Here is a 27,166-nt window from a genome sequence, read left to right as displayed (position 1 = left end):
CCCTTGTCCTGGCGCCGATGCTCCAGTAATGTCACTGGAGCGCCGGCACCACAAGGACAAAGCTGCCACTTGTGACCGCAGGGAAAACCCTTCCTGCGGCCACAAGAGTGACTGACAGGAAGGGAGCCAATGTCTCCCGCCCTGTCAGTGCTGCTGCACTGACTCATAGTGCTCATAGTTACAGTTCAGATGGCAGCAGCGAGCGGGGCAGCGGCCCTGTCCAGCGGTCTTGAGCACAAGAGCGGGGCATGGGGGCCCCCCTGGATGTTGGGGTCCCAAGCGATCGCTTGGGGTGCTTGGTGCCAAAGACCGCCACTGATTATGATTCGCTACTGAACATGCCTGCCTGTGCATCTTATCCCTGTAGCTCGTAGGCTGCAGATCTAAAGAGAGCAGCAGTTGCACTGAACAGTGAAGCAGGAGTATAATAGGTGAGTACTGTTGGGTCATTAGCATTATTACAGTTTGTGGGCACTATTACAGTATAGAGGCATTATTATCATATGGGGACACAGGGGGCACTGTTATAGTATGGAAGCACAGCAGGCATTATCATCATATAGGGTACAGGGGTGGCATTATTACTGTATGATTGCACATGGGGTATTATTAATACATGTGAGCCAAGTGGGCATTGTTATAATTAATCGATTAACAATTAATTTCAACTTTGGATGGAAGTTTGAGGCATATAGACATCTTAGATGATGTCCTAAGTTTAGGAGCACCCCTTATTTGCCCGAATGGAGAGCAGCTAAAGAATAGCTATGATGTACCCAGCAAGTGCCTGCTTCAAAAATTCTCCCTTACTGTTTTAGAGGACATAATGTCACCATAGGTTGCATAGCTACCGTGAGGAGGGTGCAAGTGTGGCAGCCAGTCCAGGGCCCATATGTGCTTGGGCTGGGATTCAGCCAGGAAGCAGCTGTTTAAATAACAGCCATTTTGGTAAATTAAGGGAGAAGCGGGATGCCCATACTGGTTCCCTGTCTATATTCAGTTATTGAATTATCAGGGTGTCTAGTTATTTGCAAGTGTATTCTTACAACACACTTACAATTAAATTATCAGTAGCCAGCAGTGTACAGGGCCATAGGTTCCTGACACTACCACTCAGTACTTAGTCCAGGATGTAGGTATCATATCAGGTATCAGGTATCATCGCACCACCCTTATGCATATCTACTGTAGGTGCCAATCCTGGCTAGCTGAGGCCAATGGGACAGGTAAGTATTTTATATAGCTGCACTGTGGGGAATGTTATATAATTTATTAATCTTTGGTGCACAGTGTATCATTAATTTATATGGGGGCACGGTTTATAGTTATTTTATTTGTTGGGCAGAGTGTGTACAGTATATAATTTGTGACACACAGTGTATTATAATAAGGGCCGGCCTTAGGGTAGATGGCGCCCTGTGCGGAATTTGCTTTTGATGCCCTGTCTGACAATAAGCCTGCCATTAGATAAAGGGAGCGGCGCAGCACCCGACGGTGGCCCTGGCACTTGTCCGGGTTCACCGGGAGCTGGCACCCCCTTTTGTGTGCAGTAGCACAGGTCGCACACCCCAAAGGCTGGCCCTGATTATAATGGATTCTAGTAGGTACAGTGTACAATGAATTTAAGGGGTACGGTGAGTTATATTTATTAACCGTGTTATATAGAGGAGTAGGATATGCTGACAAACTGAGGAGCAAATGATGTCTGGGCATCAAACTCTGCAGATGAAGAAACAGAACAGTGGTAGAGAAGCCCTTACTAGTAAGTCAATGATATCACTGTGTATTCTGTCCAATATTTTGCCTAGACTGAATCCCTATCTACTCCTCTGATTGCATGGTTGCCCCTTCATTCAAAAGGGGCCTGAATAATATTTCACATATGGCCATCTGCTGATTATCAGGGTTTTAATTGCCAGACCTACGGCTTTCACTATATCAATAGTAGGCCTGTATTTTGAAAAAGGAGTCTTCAAAGTGACAACATTCATAAACTGCACCTGTTCTCTCTTGACATCACCAGTGAGAGCAGCTGAAGAGATTTTAGTTGAAGCGAATGTTTTTTCCATTCCAATCCAATAGAATCAATGGAGCCATGTCACATAGGGGAGGGGAGATTGTCACACTGGGGGCCAGTGGGCCTGCCTCCAGTGCTTATGGTGCTAGGTAATAGACCGGCACCATGCATGGGAAGCAGGCGGCGGTTCAAAAAAAGGACCAGAGTCCCCACACCAGCACCAATCTGTTTATGTAATAAACCAAAAAGCTATGTACCTAGTGGTACATTCGCTTTAAACAGTACTTGTTATTAAAAAACTTTTGACATGTCATCCCAGCAGGTCTCACTGCTGACACCCACTGCAATCAGGAGATATAGCCAGGGAGAGAACGTGGCGGCTGTGCCATGTTCTCCTGGCTTCAGGGTATGTCCCAACCTGGCTGACACGTCCCTAAAGGGTGGGATTTAGCCTGCTCAGCCAATCAGGGACTGAAGCGGTGTCCCGCTCCAGTCACTGACTGGTTGAGCAGGGCAGCCTTGTGACGTAGCTGCATTGGAGATCTGCAGACTGTCAGCGGGGTCCAGGAGTGGGTTGTGGCACTGTGCAGGCATCAGGACAGGTAAAAATAACTTCTTTATTATGTTCCCCCACCCCCAGGCGGAAATAAGTTCCTGTCCAACCACCCCCCCACCCCCCACGGGCTTCTTTTTTAAACCTTATATTTTAACCCATTATCACTTTGGTTTGTAAAAAGGAGTTATTAGGTTGATAGGTATGCATTAGGTATTTATTTGTAATGCATTCATGATCCTAAATTTCTGACATATGATGAGCGAACTTGCCGAACCTGAACGCTCAGCATTTGAAAAGTTGGCTGCATCCAACTTCTCCAGCCACCAGGAGTCAAATACCAAGTTTTTGGGTTCGGCCAGTTCGCTCATCACTATTTCTGACTTATGTAAAATTCTTTTTTAAAGTTTTTTCTTCTTTCTTGTATTTTACAGTTTTAAAAATTTTGATATTCAGGATTCTCACAAGTGCTCTATTGACTGGTTACTGATTGGTCCCTCTGCGAAAAGGGAAGGATATAAAGTCTGCGGATCTGCTATCCCCCCGGCCTTCATTTCATTGCGGGATCATGTTTGGATGTTCTTTCATTCAGATCCTGTGAGTTCAGGGCAGTCTCAGGGATTCCGGCTGTCATATATTAGAGGTATACATTATCACATACAGGAGAATTTTTTGTACCATAACCTGCAGAGTTATAAATGTTTTATAAATATCAATCTGGACACCATGTTGTATTACTGTGGAAAGTGATTTTCATAATTATTTACTTCAAACTGGAACCCCCCTTTAGAGGGCTTGTCTGGCAATTATTTATTTATTTTTTAAATGGGTCAGATGGGGACCTTTGTGTTCATTGTGTTCTCACAGTTCACCTCTTCCCCATCTTGTCCGGACACACAGAAAATTACCAATTACTCAGCCAGTAATTGTTTGAACGGGCATTTCTTTGTGTTAAGGTAGGCAGATGAAAGGCAGACGGCTCAGTTAAAGCGACTCTGTACCCACAATCTGACCCCCCCAAACCACTTGTACTTCGGATAGCTGCTTTTAATCTAAGATCTGTCCTGGGGTCCGTTCGGCAGGTGATGCAGTTATTGTCCTAAAAAACAACTTTTAAACTTGCAGTCCTGTGCCCAAAGGGAGTATCTGTGCCCTAACTTTGCACCACCACTCCGTCTCTCCTCCCCACCCTATTCATCATTAGGAATGCCACTGGAACATTTCCTCCTGTCTGAACATTGCACAGGTGCTTAACAATCCAGCCCATGTGCAGGGCTGACATAGGTGAGTAATAGGAGGCAATCTGCGTGGAGCATTCCTAATGATAAAGAGGGTGGGGAGGAGGGATGGAGAGGTTGTGCCAGCCTAATGCATACACAATATAGGCCATGCCCGTTGGACACGGGGCTGCAAGTTAAAAAGTTGTTTTTTAGGGCAATAACTGCATCACCTGCCAAACAGACCGCAGGACAGATCTTGGATTAAAAGTAGCTATCCGAAGGTACAAGTGGTTTGGGGGGGTCAGATTTAAAGCTTTAAAGCTAGTGACTACCTGTTTTAAGAGAAACTCTCATCTTTATTCTTAGCGCTGTTTTCGCTAAATCTATAGTTTAATACGTAAATTAGGTGGTTTGGTGCACTTTGCGCGGTGATGTTGCTCATCACTGCACTGAAGTGACGTCCCTGTAGGGCACAGCCTCAATTTTCATGACCTTCAATGACCTTCATTCTCAGTGTCCTGGGCATTATGGATTCATAAACAAAGTAGAGTCTTGAGTGCTGTTTCATGGCACAGATGCTGACACATGGAGGCAGTTCTGTGTTTTTGGGCCACTGGTCAAAGGAAGAGATAAAACTTCAAAACCTTTTTCATCTAAGCATTTCTGGCTTTTATAATATAAAATATCACATTAAATTATTACATTACATGATAGTTTTCTTTGTATACAGAGCCTCTGCAATTACTTTCATTTTACTTTACTGTGAAAGGCTTCCATTTTTTTCCGCAAGAGGTGTTCTCTTGTGTATACCCAGAATCACTTCTGTCCATTTCATATTCCATTACCATCTTTGTCGGGGCTCTGTTCCATGCGTCTCCTTCCGCATCTCCTCATTTCCCATTAGTATCCGTCTGGCAGAGGAGTGGAGGTGTAAATCATAGGACAAGACTGCATGAAATCTCTTAAGTGAAGAATTTGATAGAAATGATCTCTCAAGCTGTGAAGATTGAGCAAAGTACTCTAAGCAATTGTCATTACAGTTGTAACTACAGTACTACTTGTTTAGCTATTGTGATCGCCTCTCATTATATATCTTTTCTGTAGCTATAGTAAGAGATGTTACCTGTGTCCTTTTGGGCTGATGAATGTTACATAAAAGGTTCAAGAATTCTCATTGCCAACAGAAAGTTAAAATTGTTTATCCACCATAGTGAATTACACACAGGGCCAATTGTAGGATTTCTTCTGCCTGTGGAAAAACCTGAAATGCACCCTGCCCCCCAATGCCCAAAACGTTATACCCCCCACCTTCCCCCCTGGCCACCTGAGCAATAAACTAATTTTGCCTCATGGCATAAACTGTCCTGGTGACACCTTATCACTAGGTTCTGTAGGGGTACATCCATCTGTGACATGCAGGATTAACAGTGAGAGTAATGTCCTATTAAACACTGCGATACGTGGGATAAGCGAGCGACGATCTACTAGATCGAAGCTTATTTACCGAGCCTATTCCACAGCTCAGTAATCGTGCGGGGAGACCATAGCAATATCCATGCAGCCCTTGCTTTATATAGAACATAAAAAAATATTTAACATTACCTCTCCATGCTCCCCGTTGTGTTCTCCTGCTGTATCTCTGTGTCCACTGCTGACCACAGGCGTCACCTGCTAAGCCAATCACTGACTGTGGCGCTGTCCTGCCTTGGTCAATGATTGATTGAGCAGGCTGTCACTGCCGAGATGGGCTTTTCTGCAGAAAGGTTGACAGCAGCTGCAGTCAGCAAGCTACACAGAGACACGGGGAGCACGGAGAGGATAGGACGAGACCGGGGGAGCCACGCTTTGCTCAATGGAATGGGTGATGTGCCGCCAGCATATGATTATTTTTAGGCTTGTTGAAAGACAACGATTAGCCGATGAGCAAACGATTGCTGGATTCTCTGCTGATCATATTCTTTATTACACAGAGTGATATCTGCCTGATTCCGCAGATAGTCTCTCCGTGTAATAGGGCCTTAAAGGGAATCTATCAGCACCTGAACCTGATCCGAAATCAGAGACTCACATGATGAAAGAATCACATAACTTGTAATGAAAGGGATAAAATGCCAAATAAAATAACGCCTATACCAATAGACACTTAGGCTATGTTCCCACACAGTATTTTGGTCAGTATTTTTTAACCAAAACTAGGAGTAGATTGAAAACACAGAAAGGCTATGTTCACACACTGTTGAAATTTAGTGGATGGCCGACTTTAATGGCAAATAATTACTGTTATTTTATCAACGTCCATTTTTTGAAATAACAGCCATTATTTACTGTTAAATGGCGGCCATCCACTAAATTTCATCAGTGTGTGAACAGCGCCTTTCTGTGTTTTCAATCCAATCCTGGCTTTGGTTGCAAAATGCAGTAAAAACTGTTTTTTTCTGTGTCTTAAGAAAGCCATAGAAGTGGATCAAACATGTTTCATATACAAATGGCACTAAAAACTAAACTATAGCTTAAAAGCTGCAAGACAGTGCTACCCGATGTTCCGCTATGCCAGTATTACATCATGCTTGAATTCTAAAATGTATAAATAATATAAATATTTTTGTTTATCAAAAAGGAAAAATGGGCCTAACCTCGTGTCCAACTGATGAATTTCTTTGTGGGAATGGGAAGTGTATCCCGTACAACTGGAGGTGCAATTCTGTAGATGAATGTGGAGATAACTCGGATGAACAAAATTGTACGAATACTTCTACTGAGATAAGGACCAGCCTTTGTCCCGCAGGGACTTTTGCGTGTAATTTGGCTCACTCCACACAATGCATGTCTAATGAATTGAGGTGTAACTCGGTAAAAGACTGTATGACTGGTGTTGATGAAGAGAACTGTCCTGAAATTACATGTGGTGGTAAGCTTAGCAACTTCTATGGCTCTTTTGCTTCACCAGACTTTTTCCGCCCAGATCACAGCCGATCAGATCTTCGGTGTATTTGGTACATAGACACTCAAGACAATCGTCATGTCATTCTTCAGATTGACTTACTGTTGGGCTATAGCGATTATGTTAAAGTGTATGAAGGCATTGGTGAAAGGAGTGATAAGCTCTTGCAAACCCTCTCATTCCGCAACAACCGCCACACTGTTAGTGCTGAGTCTGCCAATGGCCAGCTCACCTTGTCATACCATGCACGTCCAAAAAGCATGGGCCACGGTTTTAATGCCACTTACCAGGTCAAAGGTTACTGTTTGCCGTGGGAGCAGCCCTGTGGAATTGATGACATTTGTTACTCTGAACGACAAACTTGTGATGGTTGGTGGCATTGCCCTAATGGCAAAGATGAAGAGAACTGTAAACCTTGTCAAAGTAACGAATATCCTTGCGAGGGGGGGAGCGGCCTGTGCTACTCTTACTTTAATCGCTGCAATAACCAGAAAAACTGCCCAGATGGCTCTGATGAAAAAAACTGCTTTACATGCCAACCTGGGAATTTTCACTGTGGAACCAACCTGTGTATTTTTGAAACATGGCGCTGTGATGGCCAAGAAGATTGCCAGGATGGAAGTGATGAACAGAACTGCTTGGTGATTGTTCCCAGAAAAGTCATCACAGCTGCTCTTATAGGCAGCTTGGTGTGCGGTCTTCTCTTAGTCATCGCCTTGGGCTGTGCCTTCAAACTGTATTCCCTTAGAAGTCGGGAGTACAGGTAAGACAATTCATCTGTGCTGCCCTGCTCTGTGGTGTTTCTGTCCATAAAATGGCTGACATAAAGGAGTATGTGACCATGCCCCGCCCCCTGTGTCCTCCATAGACATATACAGGCTCAGTGGTGGACACTGGGGGGCGGGGCAGGGTTACATGCTCCTCCATGTTGGCCATTTTATGGACAGAAACACCACAGAGCAGGGCAGCACAGCCTGGAGGAGGTGAGTGTGATTTTAGCTCTACACAGGGAGCTGCTGTTAGACAGTAAGTAGAGTTACTAATACTGTACACTGAGCTATTTTACTGTAAAGTGGCCAACCCCTTTAAAGGAAAAGTCCCATGACATAAAAAAAAGCAGAAAGGCAGGGGGTACAGGATTATAATAAACAAAGTATATTGATCTGTCCTCATGCCCAGTATCGCCACTCGGGTCCAGCTGACAGCCTCCTGCAGCTCTTCTAGCTGCAACGTCACGTACCCCTCTGAGCGATTAGTGACTGGGACGGGACACCACCCTAGTCACTGACTGGCTAAGCTGCAATGGCTCAACCAGGCCGTATTGGTGCAGCTGGAAGAGTCGGGTATGTGGCTGTAAGTATAACTGGTGAGTATACTGTACATTCCCACGCCCCCTTTCTGCCTTTCCTTTTTTTTTAATTTTCATGGGACTTTTCATTTAAGTTTGTGAGCAGAGGTATTGATGCCAGGTTTTTTACAACAACTTCCAGAAACAGATATATGCCACATATAAAGAAGAGTACACCATGGCATAGTAAATGACCCCTGAGGAAGTCTCAATGTGAGACAGAACAGATGGGGATTGGTGGACCTAGACTCTGACCTCTCCTGATCTATATTATTGGGTGAAATATTTCCATTTCTCAGTCCATCTCTCCTTGTTTTTGGACTTTGGACTTCTTTTAATATTTCCACTTGCACTTATAACCTTTCTTATACATCATAAGGCAGGCATGTCCAAAGGCCATTTGCGGCCCGCGTTCCGAACTTTTACGGCCCCCCAGGTATCCAGCTTGCTATTATCTGCCTGTGTTATAAAGCATATAGCATGTAGCATGTAAAATGGTCGGCCCTCGCACATGTTCTCTTCATCAAATTTGGCACTCTTCGAAAAAAGTTTGGACATGCCTGTCATAAGGGGAGTGTGGGCTGCTATATTTACTTGTATATTAGGCATTGCAGGAGTTGGTCCTCTTTATTGAGTGTTGGAGGGCCCTGGGATTGAAGGATCATGAGAGGATGTTAATTACTTAACAACAGAAGATAAAAGAAAAATATTACTCTTCTGTAGTGTAAAAGTCAGACATAAAATGTCCCAAAAAGAGTCCCTTAGTATGTTCCGTAGAGGTTGAGAAGTGGGTAAGTTGTAGTCCGTAGTCGGAGAACGTTACCCGATACATATAAGTTATGTTGTTAGAATGCCGTTAACAAAAGGAGGATATATTATCCAATAGTAGAACAGTTTCTTACTCGTACCTAATAACAGAATACCTTGAAGAGAGACAATAGACTGAGAAACTAGACAAGACAGATGTATAATATAAAATAAAATTAAAATTTACAAAGGACATAACATAAAGCACAAGACATACAAAACACAAGACACACGACCAGCCCGCCGCTCCTCCGTCTGAAGTCAGAGATAGGTGCTCTATGAAGAACATATTTTAATTATTGGAAGCAGGAATTTTGAGTTTTCCTAGTGTATTGGCGGCATCAGCTTCCATATACCATTTTTAAAACAGGACATGAAGGTGATGATTTCAGTGGGAGATAATAGTCCAGCTATTATTAACCTCCATTTTTTGAAAAAATTCTTTAGAGATGAATTCGGACTATGTAATGCATTGATTTTCTCCAAATGGAGGAGATGTATGATGGTATCTTTGACTTCAGAAATAGTGGGAATAGAATCCTTTATCCAGTGTCGTAATATACATTTCATAGTAACAAGTAAAACAACATGGATTCCCTGCGGTAAAAATATGCGGGTTTCTACACCATCCAAATTCATTGAATGATAATGGAAAATACATGGGAGTGGATCGTTGGGTAGTGCCATACACCAAATGGAGTCTATTAGTGTCCTGATCTCTGTCCAATATTTATGTAGTTTTGGACAATGCCAGAGCCCATGAAGGAGATCAGCTTTGTGAAGACTACACTTAGGGCATTGTTTCAGAAAATGTTCGGGTGCATTTTTCCAAGACCAGTCAAACGCGTATGTGGCCTTGTGTAGAATTTTTAGGTGCATTTCCCTCCATTGTTTATTTATTATAGAAGCTCTAACTGCTTTCAGGCCTGCTAGAAGTTTGTTTTGTAGTTGAGGGATAGGAAAGTCAGCTTCCCATGATTTAAAAACTTTTAGTTTATTGTTCATTTGAGTGTGGTTTTTGAGAATATCATATATGTCCCGTAGTGGAAGGTGAGACTTATCAGACGGTATAAGTTTATGAAATGTATCGGAAGAGAGAGTGTTATGGTCTCCTCTAGTATGAGACATGTAAAAGAATTTAATATGTTTGTATTGAGCTTCTTCGGATGTGGGTAGGGAAAATTTACTGCAAATTTCCTCACATGACATTAAATTGTAATCATCTTTTCTTAAGATGTCTCCCAAGTGCCTGATTCCTTGTTTTTTCCAAATTTGGAATAGGTTGCTCGAGTAGCCCAGGGCAAAAGAACTTGTTTCCCATAGGGGAAGCATTGTAGAAACATGCATTGGGAGATTAAATAATTTCCTAATAGATTTCCAAGAGGCAATCGTATCTTTAACCCCTTAGCGACCCATGACGTATCTGATACGCCATAGTGCCGCGGGGGATTTTAAGAATAAGTGGTTTATAGTTTAGTTTATAGAGTGCGATAGGAGAACGACCTATATGGATCCCCAAATACGTTATATAAGATTTATCTATTTCTACAGGCATTTGTATTGTTTATATATGTGGATTAAAATAAAAATGTACAAATATGCTATACCATGGTGTGCTGGTATTTATGTGACATATATCTGTTTCTGGAGGTTGTTGTAATTAGTGGCTGTAATTATATGTCATAGATTGTGCACCCTAGTTATCTTCAGCAGTGCATGTCCCAGCACTTGTAGGTTTTTAGTTTTTTAACTAGACAGGTTTTTGTGAATACACCTATATGAACTTTTTAATGCATGTTTCTACAATTTTTATTCAGGGCATTTGAAACACAAATGACCCGCCTAGAGGCAGAGTTTGTGAGACGTGAGGCTCCTCCTTCATATGGGCAGCTCATTGCACAGGGACTCATTCCTCCTGTTGAAGACTTTCCAGCCGTCAGTGACTCTCAAGTAAGTAAATGTTTATGTTCTATTGAATTGAAGATTTAGTGATTAGCAGATTTAAATATTTGTATGTTATTATTCTAATATTAAAGGGGTATTCTCATCTTAAAGTGTAACTTTCAAAACCTAAATCAACTACATCAATTTACATTCATCTTTTATTTTCAGTTATCTTGGAAAACATGGCACTACCTGTGTTTAGATTCTTGAATCAATGTGTTTGCAAACATTTTTAACTTGACGAGCCCTAGGAGATTAACTATATTAATTGAGATGGGAATACCCCTTTATAGGGTAGCTTCACACGTACCGTATCTGCAGTGGATTTCAAGCTGCGATTTGCATTCCGCTGCAGATGTGGTACCTGGCTCCTTCAATCCCCGGCCGCCCGCAGCCCCATCCCGAAGCATACATTACCTGCTCGGCACTGTGACTGTGTGAAGCTCCCGGATCCCCTCCCTCCCCATCAGTCAATCAGTGCTTCACACAGCCGTGGCGCCGAGCAGGTAATGTATGCTTCGGGCCGGGGCTGCGGGCGTTTCGCTTGGGGTTAAAGCGGCGGGGTCCCATATCTGCAGCGGAATGAATAGAACTTCACTATACCCGAATCCGCTGCAGATTTCACTGTAAATCACTGCGAGAAATCTGCTGCGGATCCGGTACGTGTGAAGCTACCCTTAAAGCTTATCTATTACCTAGATTTTTTTTTTTTTTATCTGCTTCTATTTTCTGATTGTAAATTTTTTAGTTTTACTTAATTTTCAGTCCATTATTATGGGGGGCTGCCTTTTTGCCGGAGCTGTTTTTTAAAGCATTTAGTGATATGCTTTGCAGCAAGCTCCATGATCCATTGGCACAATATACAGGACCTATCCCATTCACGTGAATGAGAGAGGCTTGTGGCTGTGCTCAGTGATCTTCATAGAATTCATTATATAGGATGGGGGACACTGAGCTGTGAGCCAGATCTGGATGATAATCGCTTGGTGTAATACGGCCTTTAGTTTTAAAGGTTTTTTTCATAAAAATGTATACAATTGATAAATGAGGCTAAAGGTCTCTTTACACACACAGATTTATCTGACAGATTTTTGCAGCCAAAGCCAGGAACAGACTATAAGCAGGAAACCGGTCATAAAGGGACTGAGATTTTTCTTCTTTTCAAATCCATTCCTGGTTTTGGCTGCAAAAATCTGTCAGATAATCTGTGCGTGTAAAGGGATCCTAAGGCTATATTCACACACCATCATAGACAGATATATCCAAGGGAATTCCACTGACCCATAAAAAAATAGAGGACCTGCCTGTGTTAAGCAAACAGCAGTATATTGTAGCTGGGAATGTGCAGAGCCCACACTTAGATCCATATATGAGAGATTCCCTTAAAGCCCTATTACGCGGTGGCAGCAGACCGCCGCTATCCTCTATGGCAGGCATGTCCAAACTTTTTTCGAAGAGTGCCAAATTTGATGAAGTGAACATGTGCGAGGGCCGACCATTTTACATGCTACATGCTATATGCTTTATAACACAGGCAGATAATAGCAAGCTGGATCCCTGGGGGCTCGTAAAAGTTCGGAACGCGGGCCGCAAATGGCCCTCCGGCTGAACTTTGGACATGCCTGCTCTATGGGCTGCCCAGACAATCTAGCGATCACTCGGACAGTGAATCCCCAGCTCAGTGCAGTGGTGTTTAAGAGTAGTCAACAGTAATAGAAAAAATAGAAACCACAGAACTTCCTGGGCAGCAGCTGAGAGCAGAAAAGTGGCTGAAAACAGCCGAACAGATTAAGCATCCCTATGTGAGTAATGTATATGCTGGAGAAAGGAATAGAAATGTGGGTAAATGTTTTTCACTGGAGCACCCATTTAAGTGAAATAGGTTGTCTTGTGAAGACAGTCTGTGTCCTTTGCCCTGTTAGTGCATATGAATGTCATAGAGGGGAGACCTCTGCTAGGGATCCAGAACTGAATGCAGTCTTTCTGGTGTTACAAGGATGGACACTCATCTGAATGGTGGCCAAGTTCTACACTTCCCTTCTGCTGCAGGGAAAATATCTTGCTGACTGCAGCTTTTTCAGCAAAACCAGCTGTTTGTTGAAGATGCTGGTAAACATTTCGAGGACAGTCAGCTGATGTCCGTGGGGGCCGCATATTGACGTAGTTGTCTCTGATGAGACATCCTCTTTACAAGTATTCATATAATTTTAGAAATGCATCCTGTTTTTCACAGCTAACCCTACATCCCTATTTTCCAGGTATCCATGTTACAAAATATACGTACAGCAATGCGCCGACAGATGAGGCGACATTCTTCAAGAAGGGCTTCCTCCAGGAGACGTTTGGGGAGACTTTGGAACAGATTATTCCATCGTCCACGTGCAAGGGGGCAAATCCCTCTTTTGACCTCATCTCTCCTATCACAGGCTCGGTCTGGGGAGACAGACTCTGGTAGAAGTGAAGAGACCTGGCCGAGTGCTCTGACTCCTCCAGAGACATTGAACACAGAAACTCAGACCTCCAGTCAAGAGGAAGAAAGTTCAGATTTTCTTGACAACCATTCACATCATGAACCTGGAGCTGTGGAGCAGCTTCTTTTAAACGTTCTGACACAGACTTGCTCTGACGCACACTTGCAGCTGGAGACAGAATTGTCTTCTGCATTGTCAGACTCTGAAAATCCTTGCCACAGTTATTTTAACCCAGCTGTAAGGGAAGACACAGGAGTGACTCCCGGAGAGACCTCTTTTGCAGAACTCTTGGATGATTTTTATCTGGTGCCTGAATCAGAAAGGACTTCTGGTCTTAGCAGCACAACCCATAGCCATAAACATAACAAACACCCATTACAATTGCCTTTAAAGAACTCTGGCCACTTAGACAGCTCAAAGAATGTCCAAATTCAGGTGAATGAACAGCCGCATAGCTGTGCATCTTCTTGCCATGAAGAGCCTTTGGGGGTACATGACCATTATAAACATACCTCCCATCCCCTTTCAGAAAGCAGCACTAGTGATGATGAATCCTTATTGATTTGCTAATTACATTACTTCCTATGAGTGGCTTAGTTTTTTTTTTACTCTTCTAAAAAGACCATATTTCATCACAAACCATATATTTTTATATCATTCATGCCCAATCTCATGATGATTGATGATCTTTTGAGTCAGTCTAGGACAGTGATATTCAATCACTAGCTGTTGTAAAATACAACTCCCAGCAGGTTTGTTGAGAGATATAATTTTGTAATAGTTGGGTAGTCACATGCTGGGGAACACCAAGCTATAGGTTGCTCCAGAAAGCCATTGTGTTGAGTGGTACCTGCAGAAAGAGTGGTTTTTAGAATGATGTGGATATAAGCCTGATTCAATACCTCATTAGATGGTGATAGTTTTACCATTTGCCCTGGGGGTTTACTTTAGCAATTTATACTGTATGGCATTTGGTTTTAAAAAAAAATCTGTAGAAAATGTGTAAATTTACAAAATTTTTCCTAACTAAAAAATTCTGTCAAGACTGTGCAGTACTATTGCAGTACTGTTGTGGTACTGCGTCATTTCAGACTGTGACAGTACTGCAATGAAACTGAAACGTGTGTGAACACAGCCTAAAGGGAAGGTGTTGTATAAATAACTGGTTTAATTGCATTCAGATCATTTAGACAAATAGATTGCAACATATACCCCACAGAAGGCTATAAGTAGTTGATGACATGTTGGTCCATAGGAACAGATGTATTGTCACTCACCTCTGTTGAGTATTTTGGAACCTACTGCCTTTGTTATTATTTGAAAAGCTGCTGTAATTTAGATGCAATTGTTCTGCAAAGCATGTCTTTGTTGCAATGGTTGCCATTTACCTCCACAACAAAAAAGCAATGTAAAACCGCGTTATGTTATACCTCAAGACAAAAACAATCTGGGAATATTTCCTGTAGAACTGCAGTAGAGTCTCCATACATCTGCTATAGGAATCTGTCAGCAGGTTAGGGCATCCTGTCCTAATAGGAGCCGTTACAGGGTACCTCTCTTCTGTCACTCTGGTGTGCTGCTTTTATGTAAAAGATCTTTTTCTTTTACGCTACTGTGATGACTGCTGCAGAGGGGCAGCTTAGTATTCATTGGGGGGCATTGCTATAGGATGGTAGTGGACCGCCCCCAGTGCATGAACGGGCTAATCAGCATAATAATAATATCTCCTATTACAATCTAATGCCCTAACCTGCTGATACATTTTCTTTAATATAGTTGGACAGCTGAAATAGACTATAAGCCTACAATATTGTAGGTGCATCTTACTTAAAGGAAAAGTCTGGCGATTTCTAAAATGCGGCACCCAGCAGGGTGAGGGAGAAAATTGATTACAAGCAGCAACTTACCTCTCCCCGTGCCTACGGTGAGCAGCAGGACAAGCCTCAGGACCGCTGGTGCTGAAATGTCATGACCCAGCTGATGGACTGGCCGCTCAGCCAGTCAGTGACTAGGGCGGGACGCCAGTCGCTGATTGGCTTAGCGGCCAGTCTATCAGCCGGGACAGGCCTTTTGCCTTCTGTTGGGGGTCCCGCAGCCTGTCCCTCACTGCGGGCACAGGGAGAGGTAAGGTCCTACTTGTAATCAATTTCCCCCCTGTCTGCTGCTGTGTTTTAGAGGACACCGGACTTCGCCTTTAAAGGGGAACTCTGGTTAATAAAGATTTAACCCTGTTCGGTCCCCACCTATAATGTAAGAATTGGTCCGTTTGTCTGCAGCACATCCTTACTCCTCACCTCCTGGTCCTCTCTGTCCCCTCTAAAAGGTCAGAGGTCACATGATTTGTCTCTTCTGTTGCCAGACAAGCTGTAACACCTAATATGTAACCCCTCCCACCACTGACATCAAACCAATCAGTGAGCACCTGGTCAAGGGTGGGGAAACAACAGACTTTCCTGAGTAGTATATGGGGAAAGAGACACTGTTGTTTTATCTCTTTCTCTAATCTATCTATGTAGATAGATTGATAGATAGATACTATGTTTACTGTGCAAAGTAAATTGAGCCAGTGGGGGCAGATACTAAAATACGGGCAGGTACCCGGCAGTTGGTTCTGAGGTGCCGGTGGGCGATCGAGCGGCCGGGGCTGCGGGGGGGCGATTGGGGGGGGGGGGGGGGCGTGCAAGCGATCGGTGCTGCGGGGGGGCGTGCGATCGGTGCTGCGGGGGGGGGGGGGGGGGGGGGGGGCGTGCGATCGGTGCTGCGGGGGGGGGGGGGCGAGCGGGCGGCTGGAGCATATACTTCACCTGGTCCCCGCTCCGGCTTGCTGAAGACATCGGGAACCGCCGGAGCTGGGATCAGGTGAATTATCAGTTCCGGCGGCCGGAGGGTTATTGGGGTGGGCTGCAGACAAACTCGCAGCAGGGATGTACATCCCTGCTGCGTGTTTGTCTGCCATTTAAAGTATAGGGCCGGGATCTGCAGTGAGTCTCGCTGCAAATACGCAGCGAGGGGACTCGCTGCAGACCCGCCAAGTGGGTTTGTAGCCTTAAAGCAGATACAGAATTACAAGTCTAAGCGAGTTGCAAGGGTGTCTGCATGGTTATGGGATAAAATACAAAGCATGGGAGGCACTAGCTTAGAGCTGCTTGTCAAATTGTTCTACTGGAGCCACACGTGGAATCCTTCTTCAGGTATCACCAAAAATTATGTTTTTCTTTCTATGGCTTTAGATAATGTAGTCTAAATTTTAATACAGCTTTTTTTTTTTTTTTTTAACATAAGTGTGGCCTAATACACATCCATATCATGGGCGGTGCTTGTGGTACCAAGCCTGAGATAAATTGGTAGTGCAAATGTGAGGTGTGTGCGAGGTGTATGATCTCCTACATTGTTATTGTGTTTTAATATGTTTGTGTTTCTATTCATATTTATTTATTTGTCTGAAAACATATTCATGCAAAAAAATATAGGTAGGAAGATTCTTTTTGTAAGATGCGATGTTTTTTTTATTTCATAATGTTCTATATGGGTCTAATTAATGAACTTTGAAAAATGGAGAAAAGGTTTGGGTATAGTTATCGTTTAATTCTGAATACTGTTGTTGGTGATCAAGGTGTTTAACAGGTTTCTATTACTATCCAATGATGGTAGTGATGGGGCAAAGATAACCACTTACTTTATTGACCTCAATAGGTGACAGTGTAAAACCATACTCAATAGAAAACCTTTGTGGGCACCACAGATAATCAGATCAGAGTGCCCCTTAAGCTCAGAAAGCATGACACATAAGAACAACAAGAAGGGGAGGCTGCACCTCAAAATAATATGAAAATATATATAAATATTTTATTATGCATAACCTCCAGATAACAAGACATTTAAAGGGTACCTGTCGTTATAAAAAAAAACTTTTGACATGTGATAGAGTCACGTAAAAAGTTTTGATCAGTCCGGGTCTGGTTGCTCAGTTCTGTGCCAATCCGGAGATAGAGCCAGGAGAAAATGTGCTGCAGCGCATCCACTCTCTGCTCTGAATTTTAAAAAAAAAGTGTGACTTAGGGTACAAACCCACACACCGTATATGCAGCTTATTTACTGCTGCGATACGCAGCAAATACGCAGCAGATTAGATCTAAATAACTGAACACAGCATCAAATCTGCACCACCAAATCTGCTTCAAATCTGCAGCGTTTTTGCTGCGTATCTGCTGTTTATACGGTGTGTGGGTTTGTACTCTTACAGTATAATTGGCTACTATGAAGCTCAACTCTTCTTTTTAAAAGCTCTATTACACGCAACGATTATAGTAAGTATTCGGCCGTTATGGCCGATAATCGTCCTGTGTAATAGAAGGCAATGATCAGCCGACATGAACAATGTTGGCTGATCGTTGCAGTCGTTTTTCAACACTAGCGATCACCTGGGCAGCCCCCCCGCTGCTCCCCACGACCCCCTCCCCCCCCTGTACTCAACCACGCGCTGCCGCCGCGTACAGTAGTAGCCTTAACTCAGAACAGGGAGAGGACACACTGTAGCTGAAGTCCTCTCCCCGCTCTATCTCCCGATTGGTACAGGTCTGGACACTTAGACCCGCAACAAGCAAAACTTTTGACATGTTTCTATGACATGTCAGAAGTTTTTTTAACGACAGGTACACTTTAAAAACCATACAAAACACATGCACAGAGCCTAGTAAGGCTCAATGTGCACCAAACCACCCCAACATGAAAAGTGCTAGCAATAGATCAGTCTAGTAGTCACAAGCAAATCAGTGCAAGTGTAGAATACCAAATTCCTTTCAATGTGTGCTATAAAATGCATCCGCCACAAGTGGCATATATTGCCAATATTGAATGTAAAAGATGATGGCATATAAGAAAGATTGTAAACAAAGTGCACAAAGAATAAATGCAAAGAATGAAGAAAAGGCAAAATGCAAAAAATAATATGCAAATTATGAAAAAAAAAACCCTGAAGGACCAAAAAATAAGTCATATAGCGCAGCTCTTATGGGGGTAGATGGCGCAAAGTCCCTACACGTTCCATCCTCAATACTTCATTGGGGTAAATGGCCATCTGTGATAATGCACTATTTATAGGCAAAATACCGGTTATGCAATCACTAACCACCGAATCGGGGAAATAATGGAAGTGCGATATTAAAAAGTATATACATGGCCACACCTCTCCATGCCCCCACTCCCCTGACGCCGAGTCTGCGCCAGAACATGCAAAGTGGAAGCTCTGAAGTAGTCACATGATCCAATACTGATTACATGATATTCTCCTGATCATCTGATATTACTGAAGTCTTGCATTGTTAGCCCCATATGCTGGGACCAACCCATATTAGCACACGTAGTCTGCGAAAGTACACTGAAGGCCAATCCTCAAATTATGGGAGAACGCTTAACATGGTATCTAACAATCTTATATTGCCGCATATACATATATACATCACACTTCCATTATTCCCCCGATTCGGTGTTTAGTTATTACTGGCCACTGAATACATAACCTGTATTTTGCCTATAAATAGTGTATTATCACAGATGGCCATTTACCCCTGATGAAGTCTTGAGAACAGAACGCGTGGGAACTTTGTGCCATCCACCCCTATGAGAGCTGCACTATGTGACTTATCTTTTGGTTCTTCATTTTTTTGAATAAAGTGACTTTTGACTTTATCCTTTATTATTATTTTTTTTGTATTAATATTATTTATTATTATACATTTTGCCTTTTCTTCATTCCTTTGCATTTATCCTTTGTGCATTTTTACAATCTTTCTCTTATGCCATTGTCTTTTACATTCAATATTGGTAATATATGCAACTTTTGGCAGCCAGCACACTTTGAAAGCACTTTGGAATTCTACACCATCTACACCAATTCTACACCATCAGTGTCTGACTGGTCATCCGTTGCTGATTAACTCTTTGGGGGAGCCACTGCATCAGCATCTATACACAGTATATGGTGCCAGAAGCCCTGCTCTGTCTGCTGTGTAGTGGTTGCGCAGGTTACTGCAGCTCACCTCTTGCTGCATTGAACCGGAGCTGAGCTGCACAGTAGACTGCGTAGGGCTTCAAGACAGGTAGCAGAATGCACAAAGATGGAAGACCATATTCTACAGGTGGACATATGTAAAAATCATGATAAATTGGTGTGGTAGAACATTGTGCTTCCCCCCAGCTTGCTGCGCCCCCCTGCCAGTCCACCAGGTGAGCAGGAGTGAAATTGGCAAAAAGCACACATTTTTGAGTAAACCACTTTGTGCGAAATCTGTTACTTTTTGCTGATGTTCGCCAGGGTTCACACTTCAGTTCAGGGAGCTGTGTTGGAAGATTTTTAAGGCCATAATATATATATATATATATATATATATATATATATATATATATATATATATATATATACAGTGGTGCTTGGATTAGGAGTACAGTATACATATATCACACATACACCATGTATACATCATACATACATCACACATACATACTATTGCACTAAACCCAGATGAACAGAGTACCCTAGTAAACATGAGAAAATTCTCAATAGCATAAAATGGTTCAATCACTGGGAAAAAAAGACAATACCTGATATAAACTGTGTGCTGCCACATCTAACGCACGTTTCGCGTACCGCTTGTTCACAGAGGAGTGCTGGTCCCTATAGTCCTGTTCCTTATATACACCCGTTGGGAATGCCGATCTACAGACGCCTCCCCCGCTGGTCACATGATCAGACGCTACAGCGCGGCGTCCTGGCGTCACACGTACACCCACGTGAGTGGGGTCCGCTGGCATCATCGGTGCATAATCATATCGCCGCGTGCATAATCGCCCGAACTATTCATTTATTTCATTCCTGATCTGGCACAGTAAACGGCGTAAACGCAAAAAATTTCCAAAGTGGAAAATTGGGCATTTTTTGTAGCATCAAATCCAGAAAAAATGTAATAAAAAGCGATCAAAAAGTTGCAAATGCGCAAACAACAAACCAATAGAAAGTACACATCATGGCGCAAAAAATGACACCTCACACAGCCACGTAGACCAAAGGATAAAAGTGCTATAAGCATGGGAATGGAGCAATTTTAAGGAACATTTATTTTTTAAAAGCCATCAAATAAAATAAAAGTTACACAAGCTACATATCCTTGTTATTGTAACAACTTGAGGAACATGCATAACAAGACAGTTTTACCCTAGGGCAAACGGCGTAAACACAAAACCTCCCCAAATTTAAAAAAATGTGTTTATTTTTCAATTTCACCACACATTTAATTTTTTTCTGGTTTCGCAGTGTACTTTATAAAAAATATTAAACCTGCCATTGCAAAGTACAATTAGTGACGCAAAAAATAAGGGCTCATGTGGGTTTCTAGGTGAAAAAATGCTTTAAAAGTGCTATGGCCTTTTAAACACAAGGACGAAAAAACGAAAGCGCAAAAACAAAAATTAGCCCAGTCCAGAAGAGGTTAATATGTTGAAAGCTGAGCTGTGATTGGTTGCTATGGGTCTCTTACCCATACATTTCCTTTAGTAGCCCATAGCAACCAATCAGAGCTCCCCTTTCACTTTACAAGAGCAAGTAATATGTGAAAGCGGAGCTGCTTTCTGGAAACAAGGACACTGTATGATAAATCTACCAAGATCCCACTGTATGTTTTTGTCTGGGCAATGTCTTACTTGCTGCGATCAGCCATGAGAACCTGTTGCAGCGGCTGGTCACCCAAGTGAGTAGCTGGAGGCAGTGTCGGACTGGAGTCCTTGGGCCCACCAGGGGAAATCCTTCTTGGGGCCCACCCTTCTGCCACTATACTTATCTATGGTAACATTAATAAGGGTCCAGTTACACGGCGTGATAGGGGGCAGTATATAGAGATGTGCGGCCGACAGCAATGATTATTACACCCGCACAAAAGATCTAATCAGCCAACTATGGGGCATTTGTCAGCTGATCTCTGGCACTGTTACATGGGGCTTCCTAGGAGCGCTTGTTACCGATAATTGGCCGATGTAATTGGGCTATAAGACAATTTTCTTTGCATGATAACACTGTATACTACTGTATGCTACCAATAACACCAGTATATAAAGAGCAAACATCCCCACACATATTACTGCCATACTGTTACTGACCAGATCCTGTATACCAATATTACCAGTATATAGGAGGGAAATATTATCACCATACATATTACTGCCATACTATTACTGACCAGATCCTGTATACCAATATTACCAATAATAACAGTATACAAGGGGGAAATATTACCGTCACACCACAACCAATACCATCTCCACCATATTGTTACTGACCAGAACCAGTATACTAAGACCAATGAACACTGCACCAGATTACAAGTAACAAATACCACCACATACTGACTAACACCACCACATACTGACTAACACCACCACATACTGACTAACACCACCACATACTGACTAATACCATCACATACTGACTAACACCACCACATACTGACTAACACCACCACGTACTGACTAATACCATCACATACTGACTAATACCATCACATACTGACTAACACCACCACATACTGACTAACCCCACCGCTGCTACTGACTAACACCACCACATACTGACTCACATCACCACTGCTACTGACTAACACCACCGCTGCTACTGAATAATCCTCTGTACACAGATCACCATCACCTCATCCAGTCATATAGAGGTAGACGCAGCTCTACACAGGTTCTGTACACCATATACATTACAGTGCAGTTATAGCAGGTGACTCACAGGGGACGTCTTCTCTAATCAGAGTTCTTCCCTCTTCTTCTCCATCTGTCCTGGGCCGTTATGAGAACTTCTATGAGCCACGAATCCACAGAATCTGCCAGAGAAATATATTAGGTTCCTCACTCTGTCACCATCCTCATCTCTATACACACTGCACATCTGTATTGGCCCCTTTATGCCCTCATTTAGTGGGTAGCCCTGACACTATGTGTATATATCTCCCTTATAGTATATGGTCCCCTCTGTGTAGGCACCTTATAGATGGTCCTTTGTTCAGTCCCCCATATAGACAACTTACAGTGTTGTCCATGCCCCATATAGGTAGACCCCTTATGTTGTCCATCCCCATATATATAGCCCCTCCATGTTGTCCTTCTTCAATATAGATACCCCCCTTATGTAGTCCATTCCCCCATATAGCCCCCTCATGTTGTCCATTCCCCCATATAGCCCCCCTCATGTTGTCCATCCCCCCTAAAGCCCCCCTTATGTTGTCTATCCCCCCCATAGCCCCCTTATGTTGTCCATCCCCCCTATAGCCCCCCCTTATGTTGTCCATCCCCCCTATAGCCCCCCTTATGTTGTCTATCCCCCCCATAGCCCCCTTATGTTGCCCATCCCCCCCATAGCCCCCCTTATGTTTTCCATCTCCCCATAGCCCCCCTTATGTTTTCCATCCCCCCATAGCCCCCTTATGTTGCCCATCCCCCCCATAGCCCCCCTTATGTTTTCCATCCCCCCCTATAGCCCCCCTTATGTTGTCCATCCCCCCCTATAGCCCCCCTTATGTTGTCCATCCCCCCCTATAGCCCCCCTTATGTTGTCCTTCCCCCCTATAGCCCCCAGTGCAGGCCATCCCCCCTATAGACCCCAGTGCTGGCCATCCCCCTCCCTCCCCTATAGCCCCCAGTGCTGGCCATCCCCCCCCCTCCCTCCCCTATAGCCCCCAGTGCTGGCCATCCACCCCTCCTCCCTCCCCTATAGCCCCCAGTGCTGGCCATCCACCTCCCCTCCCTCCCCTATAGCCCCCAGTGCTGGCCATCCCCCTCCCCTCCCTCCCCTATAGTCCCCAGTGCTGGCCATCCCCCTCCCTCCCCTATAGCCCCCAGTTCTGGCCATCCACCCCCCCTCCCTCCCCTATAGCCCCCAGTGCTGGCCATCCCCCTCCCTCCCCTATAGCCCCCAGTGCTGGCCATCCCCCCTATAGCCCCCAGTGCTGGCCATCCACCCCCCCTCCCTCCCCTATAGCCCCCAGTGCTGGCCATCCCCCTCCCTCCCCTATAGCCCCCAGTGCTGGCCATCCCCCTCCCTCCCCTATAGCCCCCAGTGCTGGCCACCCCCCCCCCTCCCCTATAGCCCCCAGTGCTGGCCATCCCCCTCCCTCCCCTATAGCCCCCAGTGCTGGCCATCCCCCTCCCTCCCCTATAGCCCCCAGTGCTGGCCATCCACCCCCCCCCCCTCCCCTATAGCCCCCAGTGCTGGCCATCCACCCCCCCCTCCCTCCCCTATAGCCCCCAGTGCTGGCCATCCACCCCCCCTCCCTCCCCTATAGCCCCCAGTGCTGGCCATCCGCCCCCCCCCCTCCCTCCCCTATAGCCCCCAGTGCTGGCCATCAGCCCCCCTCCCTCCCCTGTAGCTCCCAGTGCTGGCCATCAGCCCCCCCTCCCTCCCCTATAGCTCCCAGTGCTGGCCATCAGCCCCCCTCCCTCCCCTATAGCCCCCAGTGCTGGCCATCAGCCCCCCTCCCTCTCCTATAGCTCCCAGTGCTGGCCATCAGCCCCCCTCCCTCTCCTATAGCTCCCAGTGCTGGCCATCAGCCCCCCTCCCTCCCCTATAGCCCCCAGTGCTGGCCATCAGCCCCCCTCCCTCTCCTATAGCTCCCAGTGCTGGCCATCAGCCCCCCTCCCTCTCCTATAGCTCCCAGTGCTGGCCATCAGCCCCCCTCCCTCCCCTATAGCCCCCAGTGCTGGCCATCAGCCCCCCTCCCTCTCCTATAGCTCCCAGTGCTGGCCATCAGCCCCCCTCCCTCTCCTATAGCTCCCAGTGCTGGCCATCCCCCTCCCCTCCCTCCCCTATAGCCCCCAGTGCTGGCCATCAGCCCCCCTCCCTCCCCTGTAGCTCCCAGTGCTGGCCATCAGCCCCCCCTCCCTCCCCTATAGCTCCCAGTGCTGGCCATCAGCCCCCCTCCCTCCCCTGTAGCTCCCAGTGCTGGCCATCAGCCCCCCTCCCTCCCCTGTAGCTCCCAGTGCTGGCCATCCACCCCCCCCTCCCTCCCCTATAGCTCCCAGTGCTGGCCATCAGCCCCCCTCCCTCCCCTATAGCCCCCAGTGCTGGCCATCAGCCCCCCTCCCTCTCCTATAGCTCCCAGTGCTGGCCATCCACCCCCCCTCCCTCCCCTATAGCCCCCAGTGCTGGTAAAAAAACAACAAAACCCAACTCACCTGTCACCACGCTCCCCCGACGGTCGCGGACCCCTTCTTCTCTTCCCCGACAGACGAGCAGCTCCTGGTCCTGGCAGCATCACCACCAGAGAGCTTTGTGTGCACCGCAGCGGCTGGGACTTCCGGTATGCGTTACGTAAACCGGAAGTCCCCGCTGCCGCTCTGCGCACGGAGCTCTCTGGTGATGACGCTGCCCGGGACCAGCAGCTGCTCATCTGTCAGGGGAGGCGGCGGCAGCACCACGCTTGTGACCGCAAGCAAGAAGCTGCTTGCGGTCACAAGAGTGATTGACAGGGCGGGAAGCCAATGGCTTCTCGCCCTGTCAATCGGAACACTGCTACATTTAACTGGAAGCGATCGTTTCGATCGCTTCCAGTTAAAAGGGAAGGTGCGGCAATCGGCGGCTGAGTGGGCCCCCTAGGAGCACGGGGGCCCCCGCTGGGCTTACTGGGTGGAGACCACATTCTTGTGGTCTCCAGCCCTGTGTCCCCTGACTGGGGGGCGGGGCCTACTCCTGCTCGGGGCCCACCGGGGAATTCCCCGGTCCCCCGGTGGCCCAGTCCGACACTGGCTGGAGGGTTGTGGCAATCCACACCAGCTTCTCACTGATGCTGCTCAGTATGGCTTGCAGATCGCTGGTGGTGATGGTGGAAATCAACGTTATCATCTCACCGGTGGTAGTTGTGGTGATCCAGGTGGCTGTGGTCGTCCAGATCTGCAGGAAGCTGCTGCAGGTGAGGGTGGTCCAGATGATCAGATCTCTTGTGCTACAGATCCAGGGGATGAAGTCACGGGTGGTGGTGATAACAGTCAGCCGCTCTACAGCAGCTGTGATCCAGGCTAGCAGGGCACTGAAAGTGAAAGTCCAGCTCAGCAGGTGGCTGGTGGTGGATATCCAGCTGAGCATATGACTAATAGCAGTCAGCCAGCTAAGCAGGCCAGTGAAGACAGTTGCTGCGCTCCGGAGATGGCTGGAGATGGAAATGAGGTCACAGGTGGTCATATTCCAGTTGGGCAGGTCTCCAATGGTGTTGTTTGGACTCTGCATTTTGATGGTGCTAGAGTTGCTACTCTGCAGGTTGATGGTGGTGGAATTGGGCCTCTGCAGGTTGGTGGTAATCTTTCAGCCGGGCTGCTCTCTGATGAAACTATTCAGCCACTGCAAGCCCCTGGTGATGTTGTAACAGCTGAGTGAGTCGCTAATGGAATTGCCCCAGTTTAGTGGGTTTATAAAGGGTTCTATCAAGTTGAGCGGTTGTCTGGTGGAAAGACAGCCCACCAGGATTAAAACCAAATAGCACAGAAGGTTGCCAAAAATGGCAAGATCCCTGTCAATCCTCTCCTCTCTCTCCATGGACTGAGAAAAATCAGAAACACTAAAAAAAACTGGCAGTATATGCAGGCAGAACGCACAGGTAGTACAGACAGTGTGATCACTAGTGAGTACCTAGGAACAGAGAGTCTGGGGCTCGGCAACTTCTTTTATAGGGCCCTGGGATGACATCACCAATTATGTCACTTACGTGATCTCACTGCTTGCCGTAGTGATGTCATGAGCGTGTCCTGCGTTTTTGCAATCTGTTCAAAATACCCATTTTAATTGGTTACGTTTAACGGATAGAAGAACGTAGTCAACACTACCTTTGTGTCTGTTAAAAAAAACTCACCTGTTTCAATCCGTTTTTTTTTTTTATGGAAGTCAATGGAAAAATGGATCCAATCGGATGACACACAATTGCATCCGTTTTTTTCACAAAACGTATACGTTAAACAGTTTGCAAAAACGCAGAGTGAACCTAGCCTAACTGTACGTCCAGTGGTCGCCTAGGGAACTGGCCCCGCTCTGAACCGATGCGGTCCCGGGTGCGGCATGTAGCCTGGGACCGCGGCTATTAGCGGGCACGGTCCAATCGCCATGCCCGCTAATCAAGTTTACTTACTGCAGCCTGGAGTCTAGTGGGGTGGATCCTTGCTTCCTTACCCGGCCGCTGATCCCAGCTCGACACTCGATTGCTTTCGGCTGCAGTCGAGTGCCAATCTCATTGACCTATGCAGTATAACTATACTGCATAGATCTCAATGAGAGATCAGTGTGCTTATACTAGAAGTCCCCCAGGGGGGCTTCTAGTATAAGTGTAAAAAATAAATAAAGTATTATTTATAAAAAAAACCCTCCCCTAATAAAAGTTTAAATCCCCCCCCATGTTATAAATAAAAATAAATAAATAAGTAAACATGTTTGGTATCGGCGCATGCGTGATCGCCCAAAATATTAATTTATCACATTCCTGATCCCGCACGGTAAACGGCGTAAGCGCAACAAAATCTCAAAGTGCAAAATTGCGCATTTTTGGTTGCATCAAATCCAGAAAAATTGTAATGAAAAGCAATCAAAAAGTCGCATATGCGCAATCAAGGTACCGATGGAAAGAACACATCATGGCGCAAAAAATGATACCTCACACAGCCCCATAGACCAAAGGATAAAAGCGCTATAAGCCAGGGAACATATATTTGTTAACAATGGTTAGAAAAAAAAATTCAGTTTTACCCCAGGGCGAATGGCGTAAAAACAAAAACCCCTTGAATAAAAAAAAAAGTGTTTTTTTTTTCAATTTCACCACACATTGAATTTTTTTCTGGTT

At 45.3% G+C, this 27,166-nt stretch overlaps 1 protein-coding gene across 3 annotated transcripts in view; it reads left to right on the top strand.

Moving 5' to 3' along the window:
* Window positions 1–15,232, top strand: part of LRP3 (LDL receptor related protein 3) — a 52,669-nt gene extending 37,437 nt beyond the window's left edge. For 2 of the 3 annotated variants that reach the window (XM_069966175.1, XM_069966174.1), the window contains exons 4-7: window positions 3,005–3,213; window positions 6,408–7,494; window positions 10,704–10,836; window positions 13,089–15,232. In XM_069966175.1, the coding sequence (XP_069822276.1) occupies window positions 3,005–3,213; window positions 6,408–7,494; window positions 10,704–10,836; window positions 13,089–13,871 (2,212 nt within the window). In that variant the 3' untranslated portion in view covers window positions 13,872–15,232. Of the gene's footprint in view, window positions 1–3,004; window positions 3,214–6,407; window positions 7,495–10,703; window positions 10,837–13,088 lie in introns of those variants that run through there. The other variant, XM_069966176.1, reaches the window with a different exon arrangement.
* The last annotated feature ends 11,934 nt before the right edge of the window (window positions 15,233–27,166 follow it).

This window comes from Dendropsophus ebraccatus, chromosome 4, assembly GCF_027789765.1.
Source record: "Dendropsophus ebraccatus isolate aDenEbr1 chromosome 4, aDenEbr1.pat, whole genome shotgun sequence".
In the NCBI taxonomy this organism is placed as follows: domain Eukaryota; kingdom Metazoa; phylum Chordata; class Amphibia; order Anura; family Hylidae; genus Dendropsophus; species Dendropsophus ebraccatus.
This window is presented reverse-complemented; position numbering and strand designations above follow the sequence as displayed.